Below are 27,561 nucleotides of genomic sequence, written 5' to 3' on the forward strand. Positions count from 1 at the left end.
TGCTTTGGCATTCAAGCTGCTGACAGTGGCTGTCAGTTTCGTGTTGTCTGCTGCTATTTCACCACCACTCACTGTGACATGACTGATTTCCAGTGCAGACTGCTAACGGAACCATAAAGCGTGCTCTGACTACTGCTATTTCACTATGGGGCGCGTCAAACTCGACGGTGGCTGCCTGAATGAGCATTTTGGGCCTCACTTAGCTAATGGTGTCTTATATTTGTTCTCTTATTCGCATTACTTGTGTGAGCCAGATAACAAAATAAACAATGCAACCACATGAATGTGCTTTGGCATTCAAGCTGCTGATAGTGGCTGTCGGTTTCGTGTTGTCTGCTGCTATTTCACCACCACTCGCTATGACATGACTGTGATTTGCAGTGCAGACTGCTAACAGAACCATAAAGCGTGCTCTGACTATTGCTATTTCACTATGGGGCGCGTCAAACTCGACGGTGGCTGCCTGAATGAGCATTTTGGGCCTCACTTAGCTAATGATGTCTTATATTTGTTGTCTTATTCGCATTACTTGTGTGAGCCAGATAACAAAATAAACAATGCAACCACATGATTGTGCTTTGGCATTCAAGCTGCTGATAGTGGCTGTCGGTTTCGTGTTGTCTGCTGCTATTTCACCACCACTCGCTATGACATGACTGTGATTTGCAGTGCAGACTACTAACAGAACCATAAAGCGTGCTCGTGACTACTGCTGTTTCACTATGGGGCGTGTCAAACTCGACGGTGGCTGCCCGAATGAGCATTTTGAGCCCGCCAACGATAATCAGGGTTAACAATAGTGTTTCAATTCAGATATGCCAGCATTTAAATGTGTTTCTATGCGACTTCTTAAATCGAGCACAATGTGTGCAGGACGTTTCTTATCAGAATTGAGCTTCTCTTATAAGGAATATGCCATAAATGGAACTGTTTATTTGAGAGGTCACGGAATTGATGGTTGGCTGTTGCGAACCCACCGGCAAAATTTTGATAGCCCTAATAAGGGCTGTTCTTTTATTAATAAGAAGCCTTTATGCTTCGTAGAGTGGCTAAATGCCAGACAGCTCGCAGTCGGAGTCGCTTTCTTCAGTGTTATCTTCACCCAGCTGGATGATGATGGGTTGAATGTGCTCACTCCCAGACGTGTAAAGTCTGAACTTTGCCTCCAAGTCCATCAGATGCTTAATGCTCTTCCTCCAGTCTTCCGCCGTTACCTGCTTGATTTTCTCCCTCAAGATGACGTCAACCGTGCACAGCTTGAAGTCTCTGTTGTCCGCAGCGATGCCATTTTTGACCTTGGTCCACACAAGCTCAATGGAATTAAATTCGCAGTGGTACGGCGGGAGCCTGAGTACAATGCAACCGGCCCTTATAGCTGTGTTGTCTACGATGTAGCTCAGAAAGCGTGACTTTACAGATGCCACCAGCTCAAGCAGCTGCTTCTTTATCATCCTTTCGCCGTAGGTGATGTTCTTGCTTGTGAGCCACTCCTGTATCTTTTCCTTCTTCCAGGCCGTCATCGGCAATTTCTCTTCTCGCCGGCTATGGTAAGGTGCATTGTATGAAACAATGACGCTACCAGCTGGCAACTTCTGCAGAACATAATTTAACCAGCCCTCAAAGCGATTGCCATCCATTTCTTCGTGGTAGTCGCCTGTCTTTTGGCCTCTGAATACATCCAAGCAGCCGTCGACGAAACCATCCTCGCTGCCGATGTGCGTCACGATCAGGCGCTGACCTTTCCCAGAAGGTTGTTTTAGACCCGTCGTCAGGCCATTTGCTCGAGCGAACAGGCGTCCGCGCTTCTGCACCACGGTGTCTGTCCACACGATCGACCGAGTGTGTCCCGCCGTCACCCATGTCTCGTCCAGGTAGAAGATCTTTCGGCCTTCCGCCCGGTAGCGCTCCACGTCACGGAGGTAGCGATTCCGCCAAATGGTGATGTCATCCCGGTCGATAAGCAGCGAGTTGCGGCTTCTCTTTTCGTGCTTGAAGCCGATCTCGGCAAGCAGGCGACGCACAGTACACCGTCTTAGTGATGGGGAAACTCGGTAGTTATCTTCTCGACCGTCGGTATCTCGTTGCGGCGAAAGAAATCGTGCACACATGACCTCAGCGCGCACAACGTGAAGCTGTCAAACTTTGCGCTGCGTCTTCTCTTCTCCGCATTGCGTGGGCGCTTTCGCGAGGGTGTCGTCAGTTTGCCACCCCACGTGTGCGCTTGCATTCAGCGGCCGTGGCCACCCGAAAAATGCGAAGCTTTAACTTCCTCCCTCACCCTGAACACAGTCCTTTCGCTGACACCGAGCATGTCGGCGACAAACTTGCTCGTGTCCTCCACGCTGCGTTCAGGCTGCCTGTTACGCCAAAACGTGTAGCAGTGGAAGATCATGTTGCGTGAATCGCTGTTCAGGATGTGGCCGCTCTTGTTCTTGCCGAGGCTCCTTGGTGGTGTGGTCATCGAGGCGACACAAGGCTCGTTCGGCAACAAAGGATCGCGTTCCGATGTCACCTCGCTGGGCTCCATGGCTGAAAACTGGCACGGAATGCCGCGCGCGATCGTGCGCGAACTCACGAGATCGCAGGTTCGCAACCGCGAAAAAAAAGAAAAAAAATATTAATTAAAAATAAACCCAACACATAAAGAAAATAAGGTTGTGCAAACACACAAAAAGTATATATGAATCTTATGCTATTAAGCCAGCGACTACTACGCCCGGTGCCGTCGATCTTGCTCTGTAGCAGACGACGCACAGCGTTGTAGAAGGCACGGAGTTATTTTTCTCTCGCGATCCGGCATGTGCGGTAGCATTTCCATCATGATAGTTTTACCAAACCACTCGTCAAGATGCACAAATCTTATTTATGCCGACAAGTACGCGTTTTAGAAGCAGTCACATCTTTTTGAGCGGGACTATTTCTTGAGTCGCGGAGGAATTGGCTGCTGCGCTTCGGTCAACTGGGCGGGGCCTCCTCCTGTCTTCTAAAGTTGTACCCGACTATAGGTTTTCTTCGCGTAACGCCGTTCCTCTTTTTATTTTTAGGGGCGAAGCTCCTTAGGGTCGAGCCTTGTCCCTTGTCGCGCCGTCGTAGCCACGCTAGTACTCGCCGCTCCCGCTAGAGGCGCAGCTGTGCTCTGTTTCTTTCTCTGTCGTTCCCGACGCACGCTCTCTCTCTCGTCCGTAGCTAGGGGCGCTGCGGTGCACAAGGGCTATATAAGTGCTGTATATACTGTACACATGGTCTCGTGGACGCACCAGGAGCCGCACCGTCTCCAGGTCCAGGTCGGGATCCCGGGTCCGATACAAATCTAGGTCCAGATCCGGTTCCAGGGGCCGCCAAGGTTCCAGAGCCCAGCCATCATCCGGACCTCAGTCCGCCTCCACAGGCTGCGGGAGGCAACCGACCCTCGTTTGGGCCGATCTGGTGCGTCCCAAGCCCGGCGCCAATACGGGGGCCGCTCCGGCACCTCGTAACGACCCGCCCCCAGAGCAAGCTAGGGACTCGGAAGTCATTCGCTTACGCAAAGAGAACGACGACCTCAAGGATACGATCAATAGGCTAGTTAACGAAATGGCGGAGATAAAGAAACTTGTTTCGAATGCGTCGGGTAACGATGCGGCAGTCAGGGCCTCCGAGACTCCAATCCCAGCTCCGGTAGACGGTACTGCAACGTCCTCAAAACGCAGGGCAGTCGTAAATCAAACATGCGAATCGGGAGTGTTGTCCGCAGAAGTCAGCGAGATTAAGCAAACTCTCACTGCGCTGGCAGACAGCCTCAAACAGGTCGCCCCTAGCGTTACTTTCCTCACCGACAGCGTTCGCCAAATTCAGGTTGCGCTCGGGGACCCCAAAAGGGGCCTCGGAGCTCTCGCAGATCGCATCGACGCCATTGAAGCGCGAATGGCTTCATCCGCCACCGTCGTTCAACCGCTGCTGAGGGAAGCTAGACTTAAGTATCCCACCACCGCTCCGACAGAAGGTCCCATTCTTTGCGCAGCCCTAACTGCCCCATTAGGTGGTTGTCCGTCCGGTCAGCCCAATAATGGATAGATCAAAAGAGAGTTTTCGCATTTGGCAATGGAACTGCAGGGGGTATTCTAACAAGAAAGCCCCGCTGCAGCAGTTTTTCAGGTCTTTGGTGAGCAAACCTCAGGTCATTGCTCTTCAGGAAACATTAGTCTCCGCTGCCTCGCTCCAGGGCTACAGGGCCGTGTCGGGCCGGCCTGGGGGGCGAGGCATTTGTACCTTGATCGATAAAAGGCTTACTCATCTCACCCACGACCTCAAGCTGGGGAGCGATAGAATCGAATATGTCATGGTTGAGATCCTGCTCGACGCGCCGCAGCGGAATCAGCGCAGAAACAGTGTCTTCGTTCTCAATATCTATAGCAACCCCAGGGACTCGCGCCAACAGTTCAAGACCATCCTCAAGAAAGCGACCGACCTGGTCGGCCCACGACCCTTGGTCGTCGTCGGCGACTTCAACGCCCCGTACGGCCTCTGGGGTTACATCTACGACACTACCAAGGGGCGCAACCTGTGGCAAGACGCCAACGAGATGGACCTCACTCTGGTCACGGACAAAGCTTTTCCCACGCGTATCGGCAACTCCGTCACCCGGGACACGACACCCGACCTCGCCTTCGTCAAGAACGTCGAGGACGTGGGCTGGGAGAACACCGCCATGGAGTTTGGCAGTGACCACTACATTCTCGAGACCCACTTCAAGGTGGCTCGGAGTAGGGTCAGAGAATTCACATTCGTCGATTGGGACCATTTTCGCAACATTCGGGAAGAACCCGGGAGAGCCAGGGAAACCACCAGCCTCAAAGAATGGTGCGAATGCATCCGCAACGACGCTTCCGCGGCCACCAAGAAAGTGGAAACTGATCTCGACGTCGAGCGAATGGACAGCAGACTCGCCCATCTCATCGAGGCCAAAAACGCCCTGCTCCGTCGATGGAAGGGTCAAAGGCTCAATCGCAGACTCCGAAAGAAAATCTCGGAGCTCAACAAGGTCATCGATGACCACTGCAAAGCGTTATGCCAGCAGCAGTGGGACGAGCTCTGCGAATCCATTGACGGACAGATGCGCAATGGCAAGTCCTGGGGTATGCTGAAGCACCTTCTCGACGAAAGCGGCTCCAAGTCAAATCAGAAGCATACGTTGGCCCGGGCCCTTCACGAAGCCACCAGGTCTCACACGGTTGATGTACTCGTCTCCAAGCTCATTCAGAAGTACCTGCCCATCCGGCGCGACGGGGATCCGGCGACCCAACTCCCTGACTACCGAGGCCCTCCTCGCCCCGAGCTGGACGAAGACTTCTCCGTTGCCGAGGTCAGACAGGCCATCTTCTCGCTCAACCGCAAGTCTGCGCCGGGTCCGGACGGAGTCACCAACAGAATGTTGAGAAACCTCGACGACCCGTCGATTGTCTTTCTCACCGAGAAGATCAACGAGTCCTGGAAGAGCGGCGTGGTTCCTGCAGAATGGAAGTCGGCCTGCACGGTGCTGATTCCCAAGCCCGGCAAGGCCCCGAACATCGAGAACCTGAGGCCGATTTCTCCAAGGTCATGGAGCGCGTCGTCCTCAACAGACTCAACGGGTACCTCGAAGACAACGACGTTTACACGTACAACATGATCGGGTTCCGCGCCGGACTCTCGACGCAGGATGCAATGAAACTAATCAAGCATCAGATCGTGGACGGCCGTTCTAGAGACGTCAAGGCTCTGCTCGGTCTGGACCTCGAGAAGGCTTTCGACAACGTGCTCCACGCCTTTATCGTCAAGACCATTTCAGACCTAGGTCTCGGTTCCAGATTCCACAGCTACGTAAGCTCTTTTTTAACGGACAGGAAGGCCAATCTTCGCATTGGAGACTTCCGCTCCGAAGATGTGCCCCTCGGAGCACGGGGCACTCCTCAGGGCGCCGTAATCTCCCCCACACTATTTAACATCTGTATGATTGGTCTTTCCGAGAGGTTGGCATGCGTTGAGGACGTCAAGCACACCATCTACGCTGACGACATTACCATCTGGTGCGCCGGGGGATGCGAGGGCAGAGTCGAAGAAGCCATGCAGGAGGCGATCGACGTGATCGAGGAGTATCTCCGTCCCACCGGACTTCGGTGCTCCCCCGCCAAGTCGGAGCTTCTGCTTTACAGAAAAGAGAAGGGAAGAAGACCGAACGATTGGAAGCCAGTCTCCGAAAGCAACATCTGTCTTCACACTTGTGATGGAGGGGTGATACCCAGGGTCGACGTCATTCGGGTCCTGGGCATGTTTGTCGAATTCAACGGCGGGAACGGAACGGCTCTCCGCAAGATCATTGCAAAGACGGACAACGCCTTCCGCCTCGTTCGCAGAATCGCAAACAGGCACAGAGGCATGAAGGAAGCCAATCTCCTCACCCTTATCAACGCCTTCGTATTATGCCACTTCACTTACACGATTTCTATGCACAACTGGCTCAGAGCGGAGCGAGACAAGCTCAATGCTCTCATCCGCAAAGTAGTCAAAAGGGCTCTCGGGCTACCCATTAGGACCCATACCGAAGATCTCCTCAAGCTGGGGGTACACAACACCGCCGAGGAGATTGCCGAAGCCCAAGAACGCGCGCAACTCGCTCGCCTGACCACCACAGCGGCAGGTAAACGCATCCTCGAAGTGCTGGGTTACCCTCCTGTGGTATCTTCGAGGGTCAGTACCCCGATCCCTAGGTGCATTCGAGACAAGTTCGAAGTGGCCCCCGTGCCTCGAAACGTCCATCCCGTCCACAACGAGGGCAGACGCAAGGCGAGAGCAGTAGCAATTCTGAAACAGATCTATCAACAAGGCATCAGAGCACGCTTCGTCGACGCCGCGGAGTACAGCGATGGAAAGACCTTTGCCATCGTCGTGGTCGACTCCAGCGGCAAGCTTTCCAATAGCGCTTCAATTCGCACTTCAGACCCCGAAGTCGCCGAGCAAGCCGCCATCGCCCTCGCCCTGCTAGACGGTCGTGGGTCTGAGATCTACAGCGATTCCAAAACGGCAGTTAGGGCTTTTCAGAAGGGTCGCATCGCCGAGCAGGCTGCTCGTCTTCTTAGCGTCTCCAATCCGGATGCTCTCACGCATCATTCGATTCACTGGTTTCCCGCTCACGAGGCTGCGCGCGACCTCACCGACCGCGCTTCCTCTGTAAGGAGAGCCGACACCCCTCCCCCCTACGGCCACAGGGATGCTCCCGCTACTCACAACGAGGTGACAAAATTTTTCTACATGTCCAGAAGGGTCTTTCCACCCCCTCACCCCAAATTGAATAGGGCGCAAGCTGTTTCGCTTAGACTTTTACAGACCGGCACATATCCGTGTCTGGCCGTTCTGCACGAAGTTTACCCTGACGTATATCGCGACGACGCCTGCCCATCCTGTGGGCAGACCTCCACTCTAGCACACATGCTCTGGGAGTGCGGGTCGAGATACCCCAAGTTCAGCAAGGATGAGTGGGACTCGCTTCTGCGTAGCCCCGCTCTAGACAAGCAAATCCTGGCTGTCCGGTGTGCCCGCGACCGGGCTGGTGGGCTAGACCTGCCGGTCCCGACGTGGGACTAGCCGGGTGCGCGACGAGTTCGCGTCCTCGCCGGACCTGTAATAAAAGTTATTTCACTCACTCACTCACTCACTGTACACATGTACAGTATATATATATATATATATATATATATATATATATATATATTCTGAATGTGTTTATTTGACAATAATCCTGGAACTCCGGTCCCGCACCCTACCATGCCCCAAGACGCCTCCTGCACCCACTGCGTGTCCCGGGGTGCCTCGCCTCGACAGCACTGGAGCGGACGACACTGACGTGGACGAATGGCTCACGGCGTGCGACAGGGTAAGCGCCCATAACAAGTGGGACGAAGCGGCCAAACTCAGCCATGTTCTCTTCTACCTCGCTGGAGTGGTCAACCTGTGGTATAACAACCATGAAGGAGAGTTCCAGACATGGTCCAAATTTGAGACTTCCCTCGCCGATGTATTTGGTCGCCCTGATGTTCGCAAGCTGCGTGCCGAGCAGCGTTTGCGAGAACGAGCTCAACAGCCAGGAGAAACATTCACCAGTTATATTGAAGATGTCTTGGACCTATGCAGGAAAATCGATTCGACCATGGCGGAGTCTGATGGAATTCGCAACATCCTGAAGGGCATAGAAGAGGACGCCTATAATATCTTGCTGGCCAAAAGTCCTCGCTCTGTGGCCGAAATTATCACACTGTGCCAGAGCTACGAAGAACTCCGCAGGCAGCGATCACTGACCCGTCGATCTCTACCGCCGGACGAACACCTCGCTGGTTTGGCTGCCATGTCGGACCAGACAGCTTTGCTCGCAGAAATGAAGGCGTTCGTCCGTGAGGAAGTTACCCAGCACATCCACCAATTCTACAGGTGTTTATTTGGAAGAGCTCGGAGCAGTGAAACGTCGACGGGCAGGGCAGTCACAGCTTGCCAGCACGAGAGCCGTTGCTGAGCGAGAGCGCTCGACCCACTAGTGTTTAGAGCCAGTAGCGCTGAATCCACTAGCGTCTCTCTTCTTCGCTGGGATACACAGGGTGTTTCAGCGAACACTTTCCAAATTTATTTAAGGTTACCTGTGGCAGATAGATCAATTCTAGTTAATGAACTGGTCTACTCGAAGAGGCGGACATTACTTCCACAAGAAATTGAAATGCATAATCAACTAATTACCAAAAAATCACTAATTACGTTTTAACTAATTACCTGATGGCCCATATTGCAATTTACAAATTGTAGCCGGGGAGTTCGCAAGGCGGATACACTTGAAACGAATTCTCGGGATGACACCAGTTTCGAGATATTAATGCCCGAACTTATATATATATATATATATATATATATTCGTTCAATGAAAAATAAGCACGATCAGATTGAAAGATTGTTAGGTAATCTTAGGGTGACCTTTGATTGCTTGTTATTCACCGAAACGTGGTGTCAGCATGAAGCAGAACTACTCAAATTACCATCGTATGCCACCTTTTTTCTAAATAGGCCTTCCCGCGGAGGAGGAGTAGCTATTTATGTTAGGCCTTCTTTGAACTGTACTATCATTACAGAATTCACAGTTATAACCAGTAACTACGAAGCTCTCGTGCTACAACACAATACTTACATTCTTGCTGTAATTTACAGGCCCCCTGGTGGAAACCATAACACATTTTTCAAATTTTTGAATGCTTTTCTTAATTACTGTTCACAAAATAATTATACCCTATTGCTCGGCGGTGACTTTAATATTAATGTAAACGAAGTGAACGCTGATTCAGCAGAATTTATTGCGATCATTGAATCCAATGGGTTCACCAACACCATTACATCTCCAACGAGAATCACGGTCTCTTCATCGAGCATTCTTGACTTGTTTATTGTTAACATAGATATCGTGGTAAAATCTTCGGGTACACTGTCTTGTGATCTACGCGATCATTGTCCTATTTTTATTACAATAGAAATGCGTCAACCTGTACCAGTTCGAAGCAGACCGGTAACCTTTCGGGCAATTACTGATACCAAACTACAATCATTCAGGCGACTGATTAGTGAGACACCATGGACACAATGCCTCAACTATCGTTCAGTGGATGAGGCTTATAATGCGTTCATAGATAAATTTAACGTGCTCTATGACTTAAGTTTCGCATTAATAACGAGACAATCATCAAAGAAAAAAAATTAAGAAACCATGGGTTTCACCTTGTCTTTGAAGAAGGATTAAAAAAAAGACCGCCTGTACCACAGTTTTTTGGTAACCAGAAATCCTAATGATTACATTGAGTTTAAGCAGTTTAGGAATAAATTAAATAACGACTTGCGCAAAGCCAAGCGTGACTATTACTCGGAAATTTTCGCTGGAAGCCAGCATAATCCAAAGCTAATTTGGCGCGCAATAAATAAGGTAATTAGAAATAAAAACGTATCGAACGACATTGGCGAATTGATTATTGACGGGTCACCAATATCAGGCGTACCACTAGCCGATTGCTTTAATAACTTCTTTACCGAGCAAGCAACAGCAAAATATAACGAAGATGCGTGTTCTGTTATTTCAAGTAAAACAACCAGCTCTGTGTTTCTTAGCCCTACAGATCCCTCAGAAGTTTTTACCGTTCTCATGTCCTTAAGAAATAATTCCAGCTCTGATGTAGAAGGCCTCACAATTAAGCCAGTAAAGTTTGTTGCTGACTTTCTTGCACTACCTCTGTGTCATATCATTAACCTTTCACTAGAATCATGTGTTTTCCCTGTGAGAATGAAACTGGCCAAGGTTACAGTCATTTTCAAGTCAGGCTCGAAAAACGTCGTGAGTAATTATCGCCCCATCTATATTCTACCCCTTTTTTCGAAAGTACTAGAAAACAATTTGCTAAAACGTTTGCAGAACTTCTTTGATGCTAATCAGTTAATATCACAATCTCAATTCGGATTCCGTAAAGGTTTTTGTACAGAATCAGCTTTATTAGTCCAAAAAGAAATTATTTTAGAGAATATTGAAAACAAACTCTTAACAGTAGGAATCTTTCTGGATTTTAGTAAGGCTTTCGATTGTCTAGACCATAATATTCTCTTAGATAAGTTAAGCAAGTACGGAGTCAGGGGAAGGACACTGCAAATTTTTAGTTCATATCTTAAAGACCGTGAACAAATAGTGAACATAGACGGTTTTTATTGCGATAGCAATTATATGGACACTCAAAAGCAGATTTCTGCCGTCGCCGTCGCCGTCGCTGTCGCCGTCGCTGTCGCCGTCGCCGTCGCCGTGAGGTTCCGTATGACGTCATTTGGAGATGAAATCGGCGCCGCGCGCCGAACGCTGTATGTGCGAGTGAAAGGACGCGAGGGGCGCGTCTTTCACGGGGAGTGAACGCACGGCAGAGAACAAACGCGCGTTCTGCGCCGTGCTCGCTTAAGGGCTGCAGAAGTAGGCGTCTCTTTTCTCCTTTACAATCACCATATATGTAGAGCAAACGCGCCTTCTTCCGACGCGCGAGAGGCCGTGGGGGAGGGGGAGGGGGAGGGAAGGGAGGCGACGTTTAGCTGCGGCACCAAGTGCCTATTTATATCAGAGGCTCCGGCAACAGTCACCAACGCCGCACGCATTTTGAGCGAACGCGGGCAAAACGCCGATGGCGTCGACAACAGTTATGCGTGTTGCCGATGCTGCTGCATGTCCAAGTTTATACAGCTGATAAAGCTAATATCATTACTCCGTATAGCTCTCTACAAGTTTGCTATCGCAATTGATGCTTCGCCTTTCAGGTGAAACTGCGACAACTTTTTCTTCATCCAAACGTTATCTGAAATGCGGCGTCCCTCAAGGCAGTATATTAGGACCTTTTCTTTTCAATGTTTACATAAACGACGTGGTAACAATCTCGACAGACGCTGATTTTGTAATTTATGCCGACGACGCTTCCCTTTTTATCTCTGGTCACTCGGATACAGAAATAATTTCAAAAGCAAACAATACCTTAAACAGCCTCTTAAATTGGTCCAAACTAAACAATCTCAAAATAAATACAACTAAGTCAAAAGCTGTTATTTTCCGCGCAATAAATCGTCACATAGGGACGAACCTAACAATTAACCTAGGCAATAATATTATTGAGGTCGTCAGCCACCATAAAACACTGGGTGTTATATTTGATGAGCACCTTCGATGGACTGAGCACACTAACTACGTAGCCCTAAGTTTGTCAAAAGCTGTTGGAGCACTTTCCCTGTGTCGTAGAATTCTTCCAGTACACATTAAAAAACACATATATGTTTCATTATTTCAATCACACATTGCCTATTGTCATCTTGTTTGGGGCACGGCATCACAGACTAACATAAACAGAATTGTGATCCTGCAAAAGAAAGCGATTGGTATCGTTGCAGACGAAGAGTACTGCGCACACTCTAAACCGCTTTTTATTCGGTTAAACACTCTTCCCGTCACTATGATGCTACCGCACATGATTGTTTCTTTATTTACTACTAAAGCTACGCTTCGTACTAACTTCCTTATCGCAATGTCAGCGCTCAAAGAACGCGTACCGGCAGCCAACACTCGACAATTAGAAAAGTGGTGTCTTCCCAAAACTCGAACGAATTACGGTCAACAAATGTTAAAGTATGTAATCCCTTACACCCTGAACGCAAATACAACCTTAATTGATGGCCCCGCAGTAAATAGACGTGCTTTAATGGAACACTTTTTAAACACAATTGCCTAATTGATAGCAGATTCATAAGATGAAGATTACATTCGGCGTACGTTTCATGTCGATTTATTTGGAAGGAACTTGCAGGCAATTGTCTAATTTCACTTTCCCACTTTGGCATTCTTCATAAAATATCTAACCTGAAGCTATACATGTGTGCACTTGAGTGGTGTATATATATGCCATGTGCGTGTGTATATCTGTGTATGTAGGTATATGTATGTATATATATATATATATATATATATATGTGTGTGTCTGTGTGTGTGTGTGTGCGTGCAGACCTTTCTTTTATACATGTGTGGATACATACCTGTATGTATATATATACCATGTTTTTTTCGCAGCTTGGTGCGAACGGTTTCTTTTTTTTTCCTCTTTCTTTCTTTTTATTTTTATTGTGTTGCTGCTGTTGTCATATTACTGTTTGCTTTTATTGCTTTTCTCACATTGCTTTTTTTTCTCGTACGGGTGTACGACAAACACTACTGATTTGCCACTGTTGCCGCTGCCTGTAGGGCCCCAGGCCTCGTCAAGCTGCTCAATGAGCAGCTTTTTGTCTGGGGTCCGTTTTTCCTTGAGGAAAATAAAAACTGATTCTGATATATATATATAGTATATGTACGCCACGCTGCGTTTTCCGGAAGCTGGAACCGGAAGCCAGCTTCCGGCTTCCGGAGAACGCTTCCAGCGTTTTGCCCGAAAGATCCCCCGGCCGTTGCTTCGCCCACTCATCATCATTCACTTCGTGGATAAGCGGTGTTTTTAATCGTGCTGCGTGATAGCTGCAGGGACACCCTGTATACATGCTGCCCGGTGCATCTTTGCGTGGTGCAGGACCACATTGTGACATGCTGGTGCCATTATTTCATTCATTTTAGGCTCCCGTTACTGCGTTGAGCGTCGAGATGCGTCGGCGTAACCGAGCGAACGAGCATAACAAAAAGATGAAAAAGCGAGCACGGAGCGCCGCGGGGGACTGAGAGAGCGAAGGGAAAGCGGAGGAGAATATGGCGAGAGGGTGAGGAGGAAAGCGGAATGCCGGCGGCGACCAGGCATGCGGCGAGCGCGGAAACAAAGCGCTAGCGTGGGCTTCGGACTTCCCGCGCATGCGCTACTTCGCCTGCACCGCCGCTACCTTGCATTCACACGACCGGTCGGACGAGGAATTTTCGCAAAGGATGGCGTATCATGTGACGCGCGCGTCAGCAAAACGTGCCGCCTTCGCCTAGTCCTGCCTCCTCCGTTCACGGCCCGGATTGAAAATGCTCGCCGGTATTTCCATCCGTCCGTTTGGCGGTCGTCTGACGTCAATTAAGCGTAGTCAGCATCAAATCTGTCAACACTGGACAGATTGGCGTGGCTACGGTGGCGTGTTGTCGGCTTGAAGCCACGTGTGTTGTTGTGCAGCAGTGACCGCACGTGCTTTTGCTGTGGTGCAGCGAGAAAGGCGAGTCATGGTTGCGCGCGCATTGCTATTTACTCTGATCGCGCAGCCTGCGTGAAGTCGACATGAGTGAGGTGCACAAGAAAACGCTAGTGACGAGGCAATCGTCATTTTTTTTGCTCTTGTTGAGAGATTCACAGCGCTATGGAATATAGAGCACGCCGCGCATGCAAACGCGCAGCTGCTAATAAGCGTTGGAGTCGAGAGTAAGCACGCGGATTTAGCAAACGGTGCTCCGGCTGTGGGAATGCGACATAACTCGGCTGCGCCGGATTCAAGAGATCACGTGACTGTTTGGCCGCAGAGCAGGCGGGATTTTGCCCTCGCGTGTGTATCCACCTTAATAATTCAAGAGATCATGTGACTGTTTGGCCGCGGAGCAGGCGGGATTTCGCCCTCGCGTGTGTATGGATACACACGCGAGGGCAAAATCCCGCCTGCTCTGCGGCCAAACAGTCACGTGATCTCTTGAATCCGGCGCAGCCGAGTTATGTCGCATTCCCACAGCCGGAGCACCGTTTGCGAAATCCGCGTGCTTACTCTCGACTCCAACGCGTATTAGCAGCTGCGCGTTTGCATGCGCGGCGTGCTCTATATTCCATAGCGCTGTGAATCTCTCAACAAGAGCAAAAAAAAAAAAAAAAATGACGATTGCCTCGTCACTTAGCGTTTTCTTGTTCACCTCACTCATATTGAGGTCACGCAGGCTGCGCGGTCTGAGTAAATAGAAATGCGCGCGCAACCATGACTCGCCTTTCTCGCTGCACCACAGCAAAAGCACGTGCGGTCACTGCTGCACAACAACACACGTGGCTTCAAGCCGACAACAGGCCACCGTAGCCACGCCAATCTGTTCAGTGTTGACAGATTTGATGCTGACTACGCTTAATTGACGTCAGACGACCGCCAAACGGACGGATGGAAATACCGGCGAGCATTTTCAATCCGGGCCGTGAACGGAGGAGGCCAGACTAGGCGAAGGCGGCACGTTTTGCTGACGCGCGCGTCACGTGATACGCCATCCTTTGCGAAAATTCCTCGTCCGACCAGTCGTGTGAATGCACCTTTAAAGAATGCGCTCCGCTTTCTTTCTGTACAATGAGTGAGGCAACCGGTGGAAATGCTTCATCTGCCGCTTAACGAGCGCCGCCGCCGAGAGGACCCTGTCGTTGAGAATCAAATTCTTTGTCACAATATATCGAGAATTGAAAACGCCTAAACAGCTGCGCTCAAGTTTTCTATTAGGAAGTATCGCAATTATCGAAAGGACGATGAGAGCATCAGTGAATACGTGTCGTTTGAAAGCGTCAACTTTTCTCAGCTCGTTGCTCAGCTTCACACTGTTGGCAGCGAGAGAGGTGCTTCCACTAATAAGGCCCTCCACGAGACCAACGCTTTGTGCCCGTTCCATCGACGCCACTGTCGTCATTCAGTTGTGATTACGGCGCCGCTGTCGACATTGCGGCGTCGTCATGCAGTCATTCCGTCATCCGATTTTCGTCCCGCCCTTGTCGTCATACAGCCATCTCACACCATCGTTGTCGTCGTGGCCCTCATCCGATTCTCGTCATACAGTCATCGTAACGCCATCTGAGGCCACCGTTGCCATACAAGCTCAGTCGTTCGATTCTCCGATCATTAGCCTATCCACTGCAGGACGAAGGCCTCTCCCTGCGATCTCCAATTACGGATTACGATTCTCGGATCCAATTATCGTCGTCGTCACGCCATCGTAGTCACCATCATCGTCATGTCATCCCAATGCCGTCGTCATCAGATACCGCGACTATTCTTTCCGGCCCCAGCACTACACTGCCAAGACACGCCACCTCAAGTGTACGCACGAGACCCCCCAACATGACGCTGACTTCGCTTCCCTTCACTCACTCTCACCACGCAGCCGTTCTTTGTCACCTATGCGTCGCCGACCCACCGCTGAGACGGACTGCCGCAGCTCCGGAGGCACGAGCTGCGCCATCGTCGACCTGTGTAAGTCCTCGCTTGTCCCCCGCCAATGTTGTGCAAGTGCTTGTTGAAGGTGTACCAACTCTTGCACTCGTCGAAACTGGTGCCACTATATCCGTAATTAGTCGGAAACTTTGCCGCTCTCTTCGTAAAGTGACAACACCACCTACAGCAATTTCCCTCAGTACCGCACCGCGAATCCATCCGGTTGCAGCATGCACGACTAAAGTCGTTATTGGCGACGTACTGTACAGCAATGAGTTTGCTGTGTTGACTTCGTGTTCACATGATGTGGTCCTTGGGTGGAATTTCTTATCACGCCATGACGCCGTTATAGGCTGCGCTCACGCTCAGGTGGAACTGTCTGTATTTGGCGATGTACAGCTCGGTCCACTCTTAGAGGGAATACGCGAGCGCATGGCCAGCGGTCCGCGGAGCGCTAACTGCTGGCGAGATTTCGAAACACGGAGCATGCGCATAGACTCATTTAGGCGGCGCGTGCTCTGCGTCGTCTGCTACTTCTCCGCCCCAGCGCTAGCAAGCGCTGGCCCATCCGGCTTTCTGCTTATCGGTTAGCATTGACACAAGTTTGGGGCTTCGTTATTACTTTCGCACAATTCCACAGTTAGGGGTTGCTCCACAGCCATTATTCGGGTAAATTTTCTCAGCTGTGAGCAGCGCTTGGTCCTATTTCCCTTGCACACGTGTGCGTTTTTCTTTTTGCGTTTTACAAAACTTGGACGTGTGCCACCACACTTGCTTTGCATCCTTTTAAAGTCGCGTGACTAGTTCTGTCCCCATACACCCTCTGTCACAAGAATATAATGAATAAATTTTCTCCTCCACGTTTACTTTCTTGTGTGTCGTTCTATATAGGCACACCTTACGTCATTGCGCGCACGTGTGGGTGTAAGGGAATAATTTTCATAAAACTGCATGTCCAATCGATATCACAAATATCCTAACTATGGAGCTTCTGTGGACGGTGCTTCAACGAGCAAGAACCGAGTCGAGTTAAAACTCGCGAGAGACTGCAGCGACAAACAATACTATTGTCACGCAGTAGTGACGGTAAAGAAAACAGTCGTAAAACTGTGCATGACGAAACTGGTTGTTTATTGGGCGAACCTGTGCCCACAAAAGCAAGCTACACTCAAAGCACAACGATAGCGGCGAACACAGTCGGCGATCGTCGAAAAACTGATCAGCGGCGAAACGCGTCGGCTTTTATACCTGAGTCATCGAAGGTTCCAGATTAATCCCTGATGCCCGCGTGTCTTCCAGAAAGTTCTAGACAATTCGCGTCGGTCATACAATCAGATAACATAAGCGTCGGTGAAAACAGGCAACGGAAAGAAGCATCGATAACGTTCTAGAAACTTCCGATACAGGCGCGTCCTGCGCCGAGCGATAACGTTTAACATTTGTTAGCCGGTGGAAAGCGGCCACCGGTGGAAGATAAACATGTATACGTGTCCCCCTTAAAAAGCATCGTCCCGATGCTACAAACACGAAAGCGAAAACAAAACCACGCGTACAGAAAGGGACAATAATAACAAAGCAGCAAAGGATCTAAGTTCGTCAGCGGGCGTAGAAAGGCTTAAGACGCACCACGTGGATGACTTCAGGTCGTGTGCGGCGCCGCTGTGATTGCGAATTAAATACCGTCCGGCACGACCTCATAGTCCAGTGCGCCAATACGTCGGATGATCTTATATGGTCCGAAATAGCGACGTAAGAGTTTCTCGCTAAGTCCTCGTCGGCGTATCGGAGTCCAGACCCAAACAAGGTCTCCGGGCTGGTACTCGACGTAGCGTCGTCGAAGATTGTAGTGTCGGCTGTCGGTTCTCTGCTGGTTCTTGATGCGCAGGCGGGCGAGCTGTCGACCTTCTTCGGCACGCTGCAAATAGGTGGCAACGTCGAGATTTTCTTCGTCCGAGACATCCGGTAGCATGGCGTCAAGCGTCGTTGCCGGTTTCCTTCCGTAGACCAGGTTGAACGGCGCCATGTGCGTCATTTCTCGCATGGCCGTGTTGTATGCGAAGGTCACGTACGGAAGGATGGCATCCCACGTCTTGTGTTCGACGTAGACGTACATTGCTAGCATGTCGGCGATGGTCTTATTTTGGCCGATGGTCTTATTTAGGCGACGGTCTTATTTATACCTTGGGAACCGAACGTTGCTGTGGCTCCCACGGGATTGCCCGTGGGAGCCACACTGTCCCCTTTCAAGAGTCGCCTCTCCGTAGCGGTCAGTTAGCGGAAGCCACCTTTTCCAGGGAGGGCGGTGGCTGTCTCGAAAGGGGCTCCAGGTTGTCGCAGTCGGCGCCGGGCCTCGTCGTAGTTCGGGCGTCGCTGGTAATTCACGAAACCGCACCAAAGGGCGACGTTGCCGTTTAGCGACGCATGAGGCAGCCTGGAGACTAACTGCTCATCCATCAGTCCCAGGTGACACTCCTCGGCCGCGAGGACCGACAAGCGTGAAGACCACTTGATAGCTTCCCGTCTGCCGATGAGGCCTCCTTTGTCCCGAAGGACCGCCAGACACAACAGCCCACTCGCTCTCGGGTATCGGCGCGGCGGCTTTCGCGCCGCGCTTCCTCTGCTTCGGCCGCCCCATCTTCGCGGTGATGTGCTTGGCGCGGAGACGGCGGGGCTTCGGTGTCACCGCGGCGGCGACGCGGAACTATATATCCCGAGGGTCGGCGCAGTGACGTTACGGCTGAGCTCCCTGTCTGCGCGGTGACGTCATGGCTCGGCAAAGCTAAGGTGAAATGATGTGGCGCGCGCGATGACGTCAAGGTTCGGCAGCTGTGGCGAGGCTCGGCGTGGTCGGCGCAGCTGGGGTGAAGCGTTGCTAGGCGATGCATGGTGACGTAATCGCCAGGTGGAGGTTTTGCGGCGTACACTCAACGGACCACCCTTGAGCTTAAACAGTTTCGCTAAATCACAGGGGTATGTGCCAATGCGCTTGGACCCTTTCTGCACTGCCTCCAGGATCGGCCCACAGTTTTTGTTCGCACAACGCGGCCTAACCAAGAGCTTAAACAGCTCCGCTGTTAAAAAAGACGGTTTCATTAGGTTCTGTATGGATTGCCGGCGTCTCAACAAAATTACTAGAAAATATATTTACCCTCTTCCCCGCATAGACGATGCCCTCGATTGTCTACAAGGCGCCAAATTCTCTTCACTCGACTTGCGTTATAGTTACTAGGCAAGTCCCGATGGCCGAGTGTGATCGTCCAAAGACAGCGTTCGTCACACCGGATGGCCTGTACGAATTCGCAGTCATGCCATTTGGACTTTGCAATGCGCCTGCAACATTCGAGCGAATGATGGACAGCATTTTATTTGGTATAAAATGGTCTGTGCTATCTAGATGACGTCGTCGTGCTCGCCCCCGATTTCGCTACACATCTCGCCCATCTGCGCACGATTCTCCAGTGTCTTAGCAACGCCAGCCTTCAACTCAACCTGAAGAAGTGCCACTTCGGGGCTCGCCATTGTAGGTATCATTGTAGGATTTTGTAGGTACCAAGTAATTCCTTTACGTCTATATTTTGAGTGCAATAACTAAATGTCTTAAGTTGACATCTTGTTTAGTTTTTACATTGACGTGTCAAACGTACGCAACTGACAAATTTAAGCATTCATGTGGTGTTTATCCTCGCCGCACCTTTATTTACGCCTTGATTGTCACTTTTATTCTTGTTCTTTATGCCCTGCCTCGTGTCGTATGTTGTAAAAGGGGCTGAGAGTTTTTTCAAGCAGCCTTCTTGGCGGCTTTTTCGTCACCCTCGTCCATTTTAAAGTAGCAAATGAAGATTCATTCGGGCCCGCATACGCACCAGCACGAAGGAGGCGACCAGGTAGGTGAACACCAGCCCCACGGTGAGGCGGACGTGGGCGTCGCTGATCGCGAAGATGAGCAGCACGAACAGCACGTGGCCCGGGACGGAGAGCAGCAGCAGGAGCTGAGACACCCGTGCTTGCCGATCTGTGGGGGTGCAACAACGCAGTTCGCGGTGACAAGCTCCGATCACGTGAGGTCCAACAAACACCTACACAACGGTTCTCTGGCACGGTCACTGCAGTTGTACTATGGTCTCGCATACAAAGCCACTAACCAGACGTCTGTAACCATAATGTGTTCTCAGTTGCATCCCTTAGTGCCTTTTTCATCAACATCTTGCAGACAACACAACCGTGTGACCAGTTCGAAAAGAATTTATTGACGCTGGTGGGCATGGTCAAACCTTGTAATAGCACTAATAACTAAAACAAATTTTATACAGGAATCTGGATAATATCGGCTACAAATATGAACAGAAGGAGAAATTAGAAAAGTTATAGAAGCAGCATTAACCAGGAAAGTGCGGCGATTTCTTCATTTACCCTAAAAGCCCTGCCGAGCTTTGCCTATAGGGAACACTCATGAGTCATGGCGAACAAGTAAGCTCTGGGAGAACAAAATTAAAATATTATACATATATGTTGCAAAACTGCTGCAATATCGTCTACTAAAGCAATCGATTGGCTATCGAAAGGTATTGTCCACGTATTCGGGCTAGCCTATCGGCACTACCAAGTCATCCCCAGCATTTCCCAAAATTTAGTTATTATTGATTGATTATCGATTAGCTATTGCTTGGCTATCCATTGTCTATCGCAAGATATTGGCCACGTATTTGGGCTAGGATAAGGAATACCAGGTCATCCCCAGCATTTTCCGGAATTTATTGATTATTTATCGATTAGCTATTGAATGGCTATGAATTACCTATTGATGACTGGCTAAACTTAAGTAGTCCCAACCATGCTTAGCTAGACTTAGCCAGGCTCAGCTTCGCTAGTTCACAGGGGTATGTGCCATTGTGCTTGGACCCTTTCTGCACTACCGCCAGGATTGGCGCACATTTTTGGATTCAGTAAACGCATTACGCCCGACTTAAACAGCTCCGCTGTTAAAAATAGACATACATCTACATCGGAACACGCGAAACCAACCAACGGAAACCGAAGAATCGAGGAGGAGGAATACACATTAATTGCGGCACTTTAAGATGGCTCCCATGAGGGGACGTCGAGGGCTTGCCTCGCCGCCGCCTCACGGGCGTGCTGGGTCGCCCAGGTTTGGTCGTCGAGGGCGGAGCTCCGCAGAGCCTCACGCAACCTCGACGAGAGGGTCATGGTGTTAATGTGTGTGTACTGTGCTGGGCACTCCCACAGCATATGCGGAAGCGTAGCCGGGTGAGTGCCACAGCACCGGCAGATTGTAAACTTCAGGGAATATAAGGTGGAGGCGGGCGGGTGAAGGGTACGTATTTGTTTGTAGCAGACGCAGGGTGGTAGCCTGCGCCCGGCTGAACTTGGGGTGAGGTGGGGGGAAGGTTCGGCGACTAAGGTAAAATGATGAAGAATCGAAACGCAATACATAAAACGGCAACACAATATTTATACAACAAAGATGTCCATTTGAGATAACAAGGTTCACAGGTTTGTTATGAAAGCATTAGGGTAATAGGGTTGGCATTTTCGGCAACTAACCTTGCAAAGATCCAACCTATGCAAGACATAACAAACTCTAACGTCCGTTGTCCGCTATCTTCGGTTGCGAAGCGCTGAATTACTTTTGTCAGGTCAATGGCAATGTCCCTATGAGTATGTAACAATGCCAGTCCAGTTAAGCGCCCTTCGCTCATTTGAGAACGCATCTTCAACGGCGTAGAGCAGAGAAAGACCTTTCGGCACTGGCCACAGGTATGGTGGCCAGTAGCGACCATATGGTCAACGGTAGGGCCAGTATCGGCCCCGCTTATTCAAACGACCTTCTGTTCTCTGAAGGGGCAAAATTGGGGGTGGGCAGGAAGCGATTAGCTCGCTTGCACAACGGCGGCGGTTGCGTTAGCGAGCTTCGCGTCTAATAAAAAGGTGAGAGGTGCTTTGCTCGCCGCAGCGGCCTAACAAAATCCACGTGCCGAAAAATCCCTGTCGAGGGGGGTGGAAGGTGTTGCGGCTCGACTTGGCGTTTGGGGAAGGAATCCACTATGCCCATCGATGAATACATCCAGTAGTAGGAAATAGGAAACTGGTTTAATTTTCATTATGTACACTGGCCCCTGGTAGGGAAGCCAACTCCATCAGGAGCATATTCAACGTCTCAGTTCATATCGGGTCACGTCAACATCACTACTACTGCACCCCCGGTCTCCAATTTTAATCCCTTCGTCTTCCCTAGGAGACTCGACGGGGGAATCTGCTGACCTTGATGCGGCCAATCAGAGGGGTTGCATTGTTCAACGAACTCCACCTCTACTGTTGCCTCCTTGCCCTCGCATTTGCTGCCACTGCGAGGTCGTCTGGAAAACCGAGATCGTTGTCGCTCCCGCGGTAGCAATTCCTCGAAGTAGGCCTCTCGCCTCAATCCGGTCAACTCGTCATGGCTGGTGCCGGGCGCTGTGGCCGTCTGGGCGACGCTGATGAAAGGGGCTGCCTCGGGGCAACACCAAAGGATGCCCACTCCCGATTTGGGACGCTTGTCTGCCCGCCACCGTCGGTGTCGAGCACTGTCGCCGTCTGGGCGACGCTGACGAAACGGGCTGCGTTGTGGTGAACGTACACGTTATACGCTGGCCCACGCCAAACAAAGGGTTAATGGCTTTGGATTTCGCCACTGACTCAGGCGAGCGCATAATATTGTCACGAGCCTCGAGAAGTAGTCCTGAAGGTTTAATAACCGTAGAGCAGCTGGCTCTTGGAAGACGCGACCGTCGGGGCTGGCTCTAGCAGGGAACAAAGGGCGCACGGTGTTCTTTATTCTCTTGGGTTGGACCCACTACCTACAGGTGGCAATATCCCTCCTTCCGAACAAAAGCATCGCCTCGATGCTAAAAAGAAATAGGCGTAGAAGATAACGAAGAAGGCAGGCAAAGCGAAAGTACACAAAAAAAGTAAACGCCACGCCGACAAAGTCAATGAACGAAGAAACAAGCTCCCGAAGATAAATGAAAAGTAGAAACAAAGAAGGGAATGAGAGAAAAAAAAACGAAAACAAAACAAAAGTTACAGACGCGCACTGTACGGCTTCATGCGCACAACATGAACTATGTCTGAGCTCGGTTGTCTTTGTGTCCTACTCCGTGTCTGCGATGTTGTGTCCGGAACAACTTCGTAGTTTACGTCACTGACGCGGCGGAGCACTCTATACGGACCGAAATACCGGCTGAGCAGCTTTTCACTGAGGCCACGACGACGAACGGGGGTCCACACCCAAACTTGGTCCCCGGGGTTGTAGGACACGTCCCTGTGGCGGATGTTGTAGCGTCGTGCGTCTGCCTGCTGCTGCTGGTCGATATGCAGCCGCGCGAGCTGCCGAGCTTCCTCAGCACGCTCTGAAAATTCCTCGGCGTCAGTTGTCAATAGGTGAGCGTCTTGACACGGCAGCATAGCGCCCAGCACCGTCTGGACTTCGCGACCGTTGAGAAGGCGAAAGGGCGTGAAGCGCGTCGTCTCTTGAACGGCGGTGTTATACGCGAAGGTCACGTAAGGCAAGATCCGATCCCATGTTTTGTGTTGGACGTCGATGTACAGTGCGAGCATGTCTGTGACCGTCTTATTCAGTCGCTCGGTAAGTCCGTTGGTCTGCGGATGGTACGCGGTCGTCTTGCGATGCCTGGTGTTGCTTAATTCAAAAACTTCGTCCATAAGCTGCGCTGTGAATGCTGTCCCTCTGTCTGTTATTACAGTGGAGGGAGCACCGTGACGCAAGACGATGTGGCGCATGAGGAATTGCGCTACCTCTGAGGCCGTGGCTCGTGGGATCGCCTGCGTTTCAGCATAGCGTGTTAAGTAATCCGTCCCGACGATCACCCATTTGTTGCCGTCGGCAGACAGAGGAAACGGTCCGAGAATGTCCATGCCGACTTGGTCGAAAGGCGTGTGAGGTGTTTCAATTGGCTGGAGTAAGCCAGCCGGTTTAACGGATGGTGATTTGCGGCGCTGGCATTCACGACAGGCTTTAACCTACTGTTTGATGCTTGCCGAAAGCCCGGGCCAATAGTACATTTCGCTTACTCTAGCGAGTGTTCGTGAAAAGCCTAAATGACCAGATGTCGGTTCGTCATGGCAAGCGAAGAGGACGTCGTCGCGCATGTCCCTTGGAACCACCAGGAAGTAAGCACGGCTGGTCGAACGAGGATTCTTCTTATAGAGCACGTTGTCTCGCAGACAGAAGGCGTGGTATGGTTGTGTCGCGGCCCTCTAAATGATCGATGATCGGTCGAATCTCAGCGTCGTCACGCTGCCGTCTGCTCAAGTCCGACGAACTAATGACGCCCAGGAAACCGTCATCATCCTTTGTTTCCTGACTGGCAGGATCAATGGGTGCGCGGGACAGCGTGTCAGCGTCTTCATGCTTACGGCCAGACTTATAAACGATGGTGATGTCAAATTCCTGTAGCCGTAAGCTCCACCGTGCCAGTCGTCCTGAAGGGTCGCGCATGCTTGCCAACCAACAGAGGGCATGGTGGTCCGTCACTACTTTGAAGGGACGACCATAGAGATAGGGTCGAAACTTGATTATCACCCACACGACCGCGAGGCACTCTTTCTCCGTAGTCGAATAATTCGCCTCGGCACGGGACAGGGAGCGGCTGGCATACGCTATAACTCTTTCCACTCCATATTGGAGCTGGACGAGCACTGCGCCAAGGCCAATGCTACTGGCGTCGGTATGCACCTCAGTATCAGTATCAAAATATGCAAGAACGGGTGCTGACTGCTGGCGCTGTCGTAATTCAGCACAAGCCGCCTGTTGCTCATTATGCCACACAAATGGCGTATCGTTCCTTGTAAGGCGAGTCAGGGGTTCCGCTATCTTCGAGAAGCCTTTAATAAACCGGCGATAGTAGGCGCACAAACCCAGGAAGCGCCGGACGGCCTTCTTATTGGCAGGAGCTGGAAACGCGGCCACAGCGGAAAGCTTGTCTGGATCGGGTCGGACCCCTTTGGCGCTTACTACATGCCCGAGGAACTTGAGCTCTTCGTAACCAACGTGGCACTTTTCGGGCTTAAGTGTGAGGTCTGCCGATCAGATGGCTTCTAGCACACTCCGTAGGTGGTGAAGATGCTGCTCGAACGTTTCAGAGAAGATGACCACATCATCCAGGTACATAAGACAGGCCTGCCACTTCAGTCCAGTAAGGACAGTGTCCATCAATCGCTGGAAAGTAGCCGGGGCTGAACACAAGCCAAAAGGAAGCACTCGAAATTCATAGAGCCCATCTGGAGTCACAAAGACTGTTTTCTCGCGGTCGCGTTCGTCTACCTCGATTTGCCACTACCCGCTTTTTAAATCGAGAGAAGAAAAGTACTGGGCGCGCCGTATTGACACGTATACATGTTTATCTTTCACCGGTGGCCGCTTTCCAACGGCTAACAAATGTTAAACGTTATCGCTCGGCGCAGGACGCGCCTGTATCGGAAGTTTCTAGAACGTTATCGATGCTTCTTTTCGTTGCCTGTTTTCACCGACGCTTATGTTATCTGATTGTGTGACAGACGTAAATTGTCTAGAACTTTCTGGAAGACACGCGGGCATCAGGGATTAATCTGGAACCTTCGATGACTCAGGTATAAAAGCCGACGCGTCTCGCCGCTGATCAGATTTTCGACGATCGCCGAATGTGTTCGCCGCTATCGTTGTGCTTTTAAAGCACCTATATATAAAAAGTAGCGCCATTCTTAGATCTTGCCGCCACCGCGCTCACCCCGGCGTTTCCTCCTTGCCGCCTCCTGTCGCCCCAGCCTCCTCCGCTCCCCCATTGGCCAATCCGTGTCACGTGGAAGCTCGCGTTGCGCTTTTGTATATTTTTTTCTTTCCAGCGCGCTCCGACTGCCATTCTCGGGCCTGTGCGACGAAAGTGCTGTACGCACAAACGGATCAAACGTGTTAGGGACAAGAACTTCGTTGTGATGGCATGCTGCTGCGCCTTAAGTTGCCGCAACCGACAAGGCGAGGGCAAAAAGCTTTTTTGTTTACCATCCGGCGTGCGCAAACGCTTGCTGCACACTTGATATTTGCGCCGTCTCGCATCGTTGCGTTGCTACTTCCGAAACGGCATTATTAAGACCAGTTACTGACTGGCGAAGCAAAATCGCCCCTCAAAAACTTCTCCGCAGGGCGCGATCGAAGTTTTCCTCGGATTTCCTCTGGTAGCGCGTAGCTGTCGTCTGCCACGGCAGGCCCGACGCAGGCGGCGCCACTGTCGATATCGCGCCTCGATCGCGCTGGTCGCGCCGAGCGCGATAGTGGAACGGAGGAGGAGGGAAGTGGATGGCGCTACTTTTTATATAGGGGGTTTATGTGCTTTGAGTGTAGCTTGCTTTTGTGGGCACAGGTTCGCCCAATAAACAACCAGTTTTCGTCATACACAGTTTTACGACTGTTTTCTTTACCGTCACTACTAGGTGACATCCGGTGGAGGTGCTGGGTAGATCCCAGTACCTCTCGCACCAGATGTCACGTAGTAGTGACGGTAAACAGTCGTAAAACGCTGTATGACGAAACTGGTTGTTTATTGGGCAAAACCTGTGCCCACAAAAGCAAGCTACACTCAAAGCACAACGATAGCGGCGAACACAGTTCGACATCACAGTCGTTTACAAGTCCGGGCGAAAGCCCTCTGATGCCGACTGCTTGTCTCGTGCCCCCGTAGAACCACCGCCACAAGACGACCAGGATGACGACAATTTCTTGGGACCCATCAGTGCCGATGAATTCGCCGAACAACAGCGAGCCGACCCCGAACTAAGGAGCCTTGTAGACTACCTGGAAGGCAAGACCGTCATTGTGCCGAAGGTGTTCAGGCGAAGATTGCGTCGTTTTTCTTGCAAAACGACATTCTCCTAAAGAAGACTTCTTGCCCCTCCGAGCCAACTACCTCCTCGTGTACCCTTCAGCATTGCGTCCAGAGGTTCTGCAAGCTCTCCATGACGATCCCAACGGCTGGACACCTCCGTTTTCCCGCACGCCTCGCTAGAATACAAGAAAAATAATACTGGCCTCGCCTCTCTGCCGACGTCGCCCATTACGTGAGGAATGCCGAGACTGTCCAGCGCGCAAAAAACCGCCCGACAAGCCAGCCGGACTTCTACAGCGATCGAGCCACCTCGCCGACCGTTCCAGCGATCGGGATGGACTTACTGGGGCCTTTTCCGACGTCGACGTCCGGGAATAAATGGATCGTCGTAGCTACGGACTACCTCACCCGTTACGCCGCGCAGAAACAAAAGCCTTGCCCAAAGGCAGTGCCGCCGAGGTAGCTCGTTGAAACATCCTCCTGCGCCACGGTGCCCCAGAAGTCCTCATCACCGACAGAGGTACGGCCTTCACGGCTGAACTAACTCAAGCCATCCTGCGCTACAGCCAGACAAGCCATCGCCGGACCACCGCCTACCACCCGCAGACGAATGGCCTCACCGAGCGCCTAAATAAGACCATCGCCGACATGCTGGCAATGTACGTCGACGTCGAACACGACGTGGGATGCCATCCTTCCGTACGTGACCTTCGCATACAACACGGCCATGCAAGAAACGACGCACATGGCGCCATTCAACCTGGTCTACGGGGAAACCGGCAACGACGCTTGACGCCATGCTACCGGATGTCTCCGACGAAGAAAATCTCGACGTTGCACCTATTTGCAGCGTGGCGAAGAAGGTCGACAGCTCGCCGCCTGCGCATCAAGAACCAGCAGAGACCGACAGCCGACTCTACAATCTTCGACGACGCTACGTCGAGTACCAGCCCGGAGACCGTGTTTGGGTCTGGACTCCGATACGCCGAGGGACTTAGCGAGAAACTCTTACGTCGCT

At 51.2% G+C, this 27,561-nt stretch overlaps 1 protein-coding gene across 4 annotated transcripts in view; it reads right to left on the reverse strand.

Annotated features, from left to right (window-relative positions):
* Positions 1 to 27,561, reverse strand: part of LOC119462597 (solute carrier family 41 member 1) — a 540,896-nt gene that overhangs the window by 4,272 nt on the left and 509,063 nt on the right. Inside the window, exon 8 of one of the 4 annotated variants that reach the window (XM_049672771.1) lies at positions 19,533 to 19,681. The exons of the other annotated variants lie outside the window; for them this stretch is intronic. Coding sequence (XP_049528728.1) covers positions 19,533 to 19,681 — 149 coding nt within the window. The remainder of the gene's footprint in view (positions 1 to 19,532; positions 19,682 to 27,561) is intronic. 4 annotated transcript variants of the gene reach the window in all.

This window comes from Dermacentor silvarum, chromosome 8 (genome assembly GCF_013339745.2).
Source record: "Dermacentor silvarum isolate Dsil-2018 chromosome 8, BIME_Dsil_1.4, whole genome shotgun sequence".
Lineage (NCBI taxonomy): Eukaryota > Metazoa > Arthropoda > Arachnida > Ixodida > Ixodidae > Dermacentor > Dermacentor silvarum.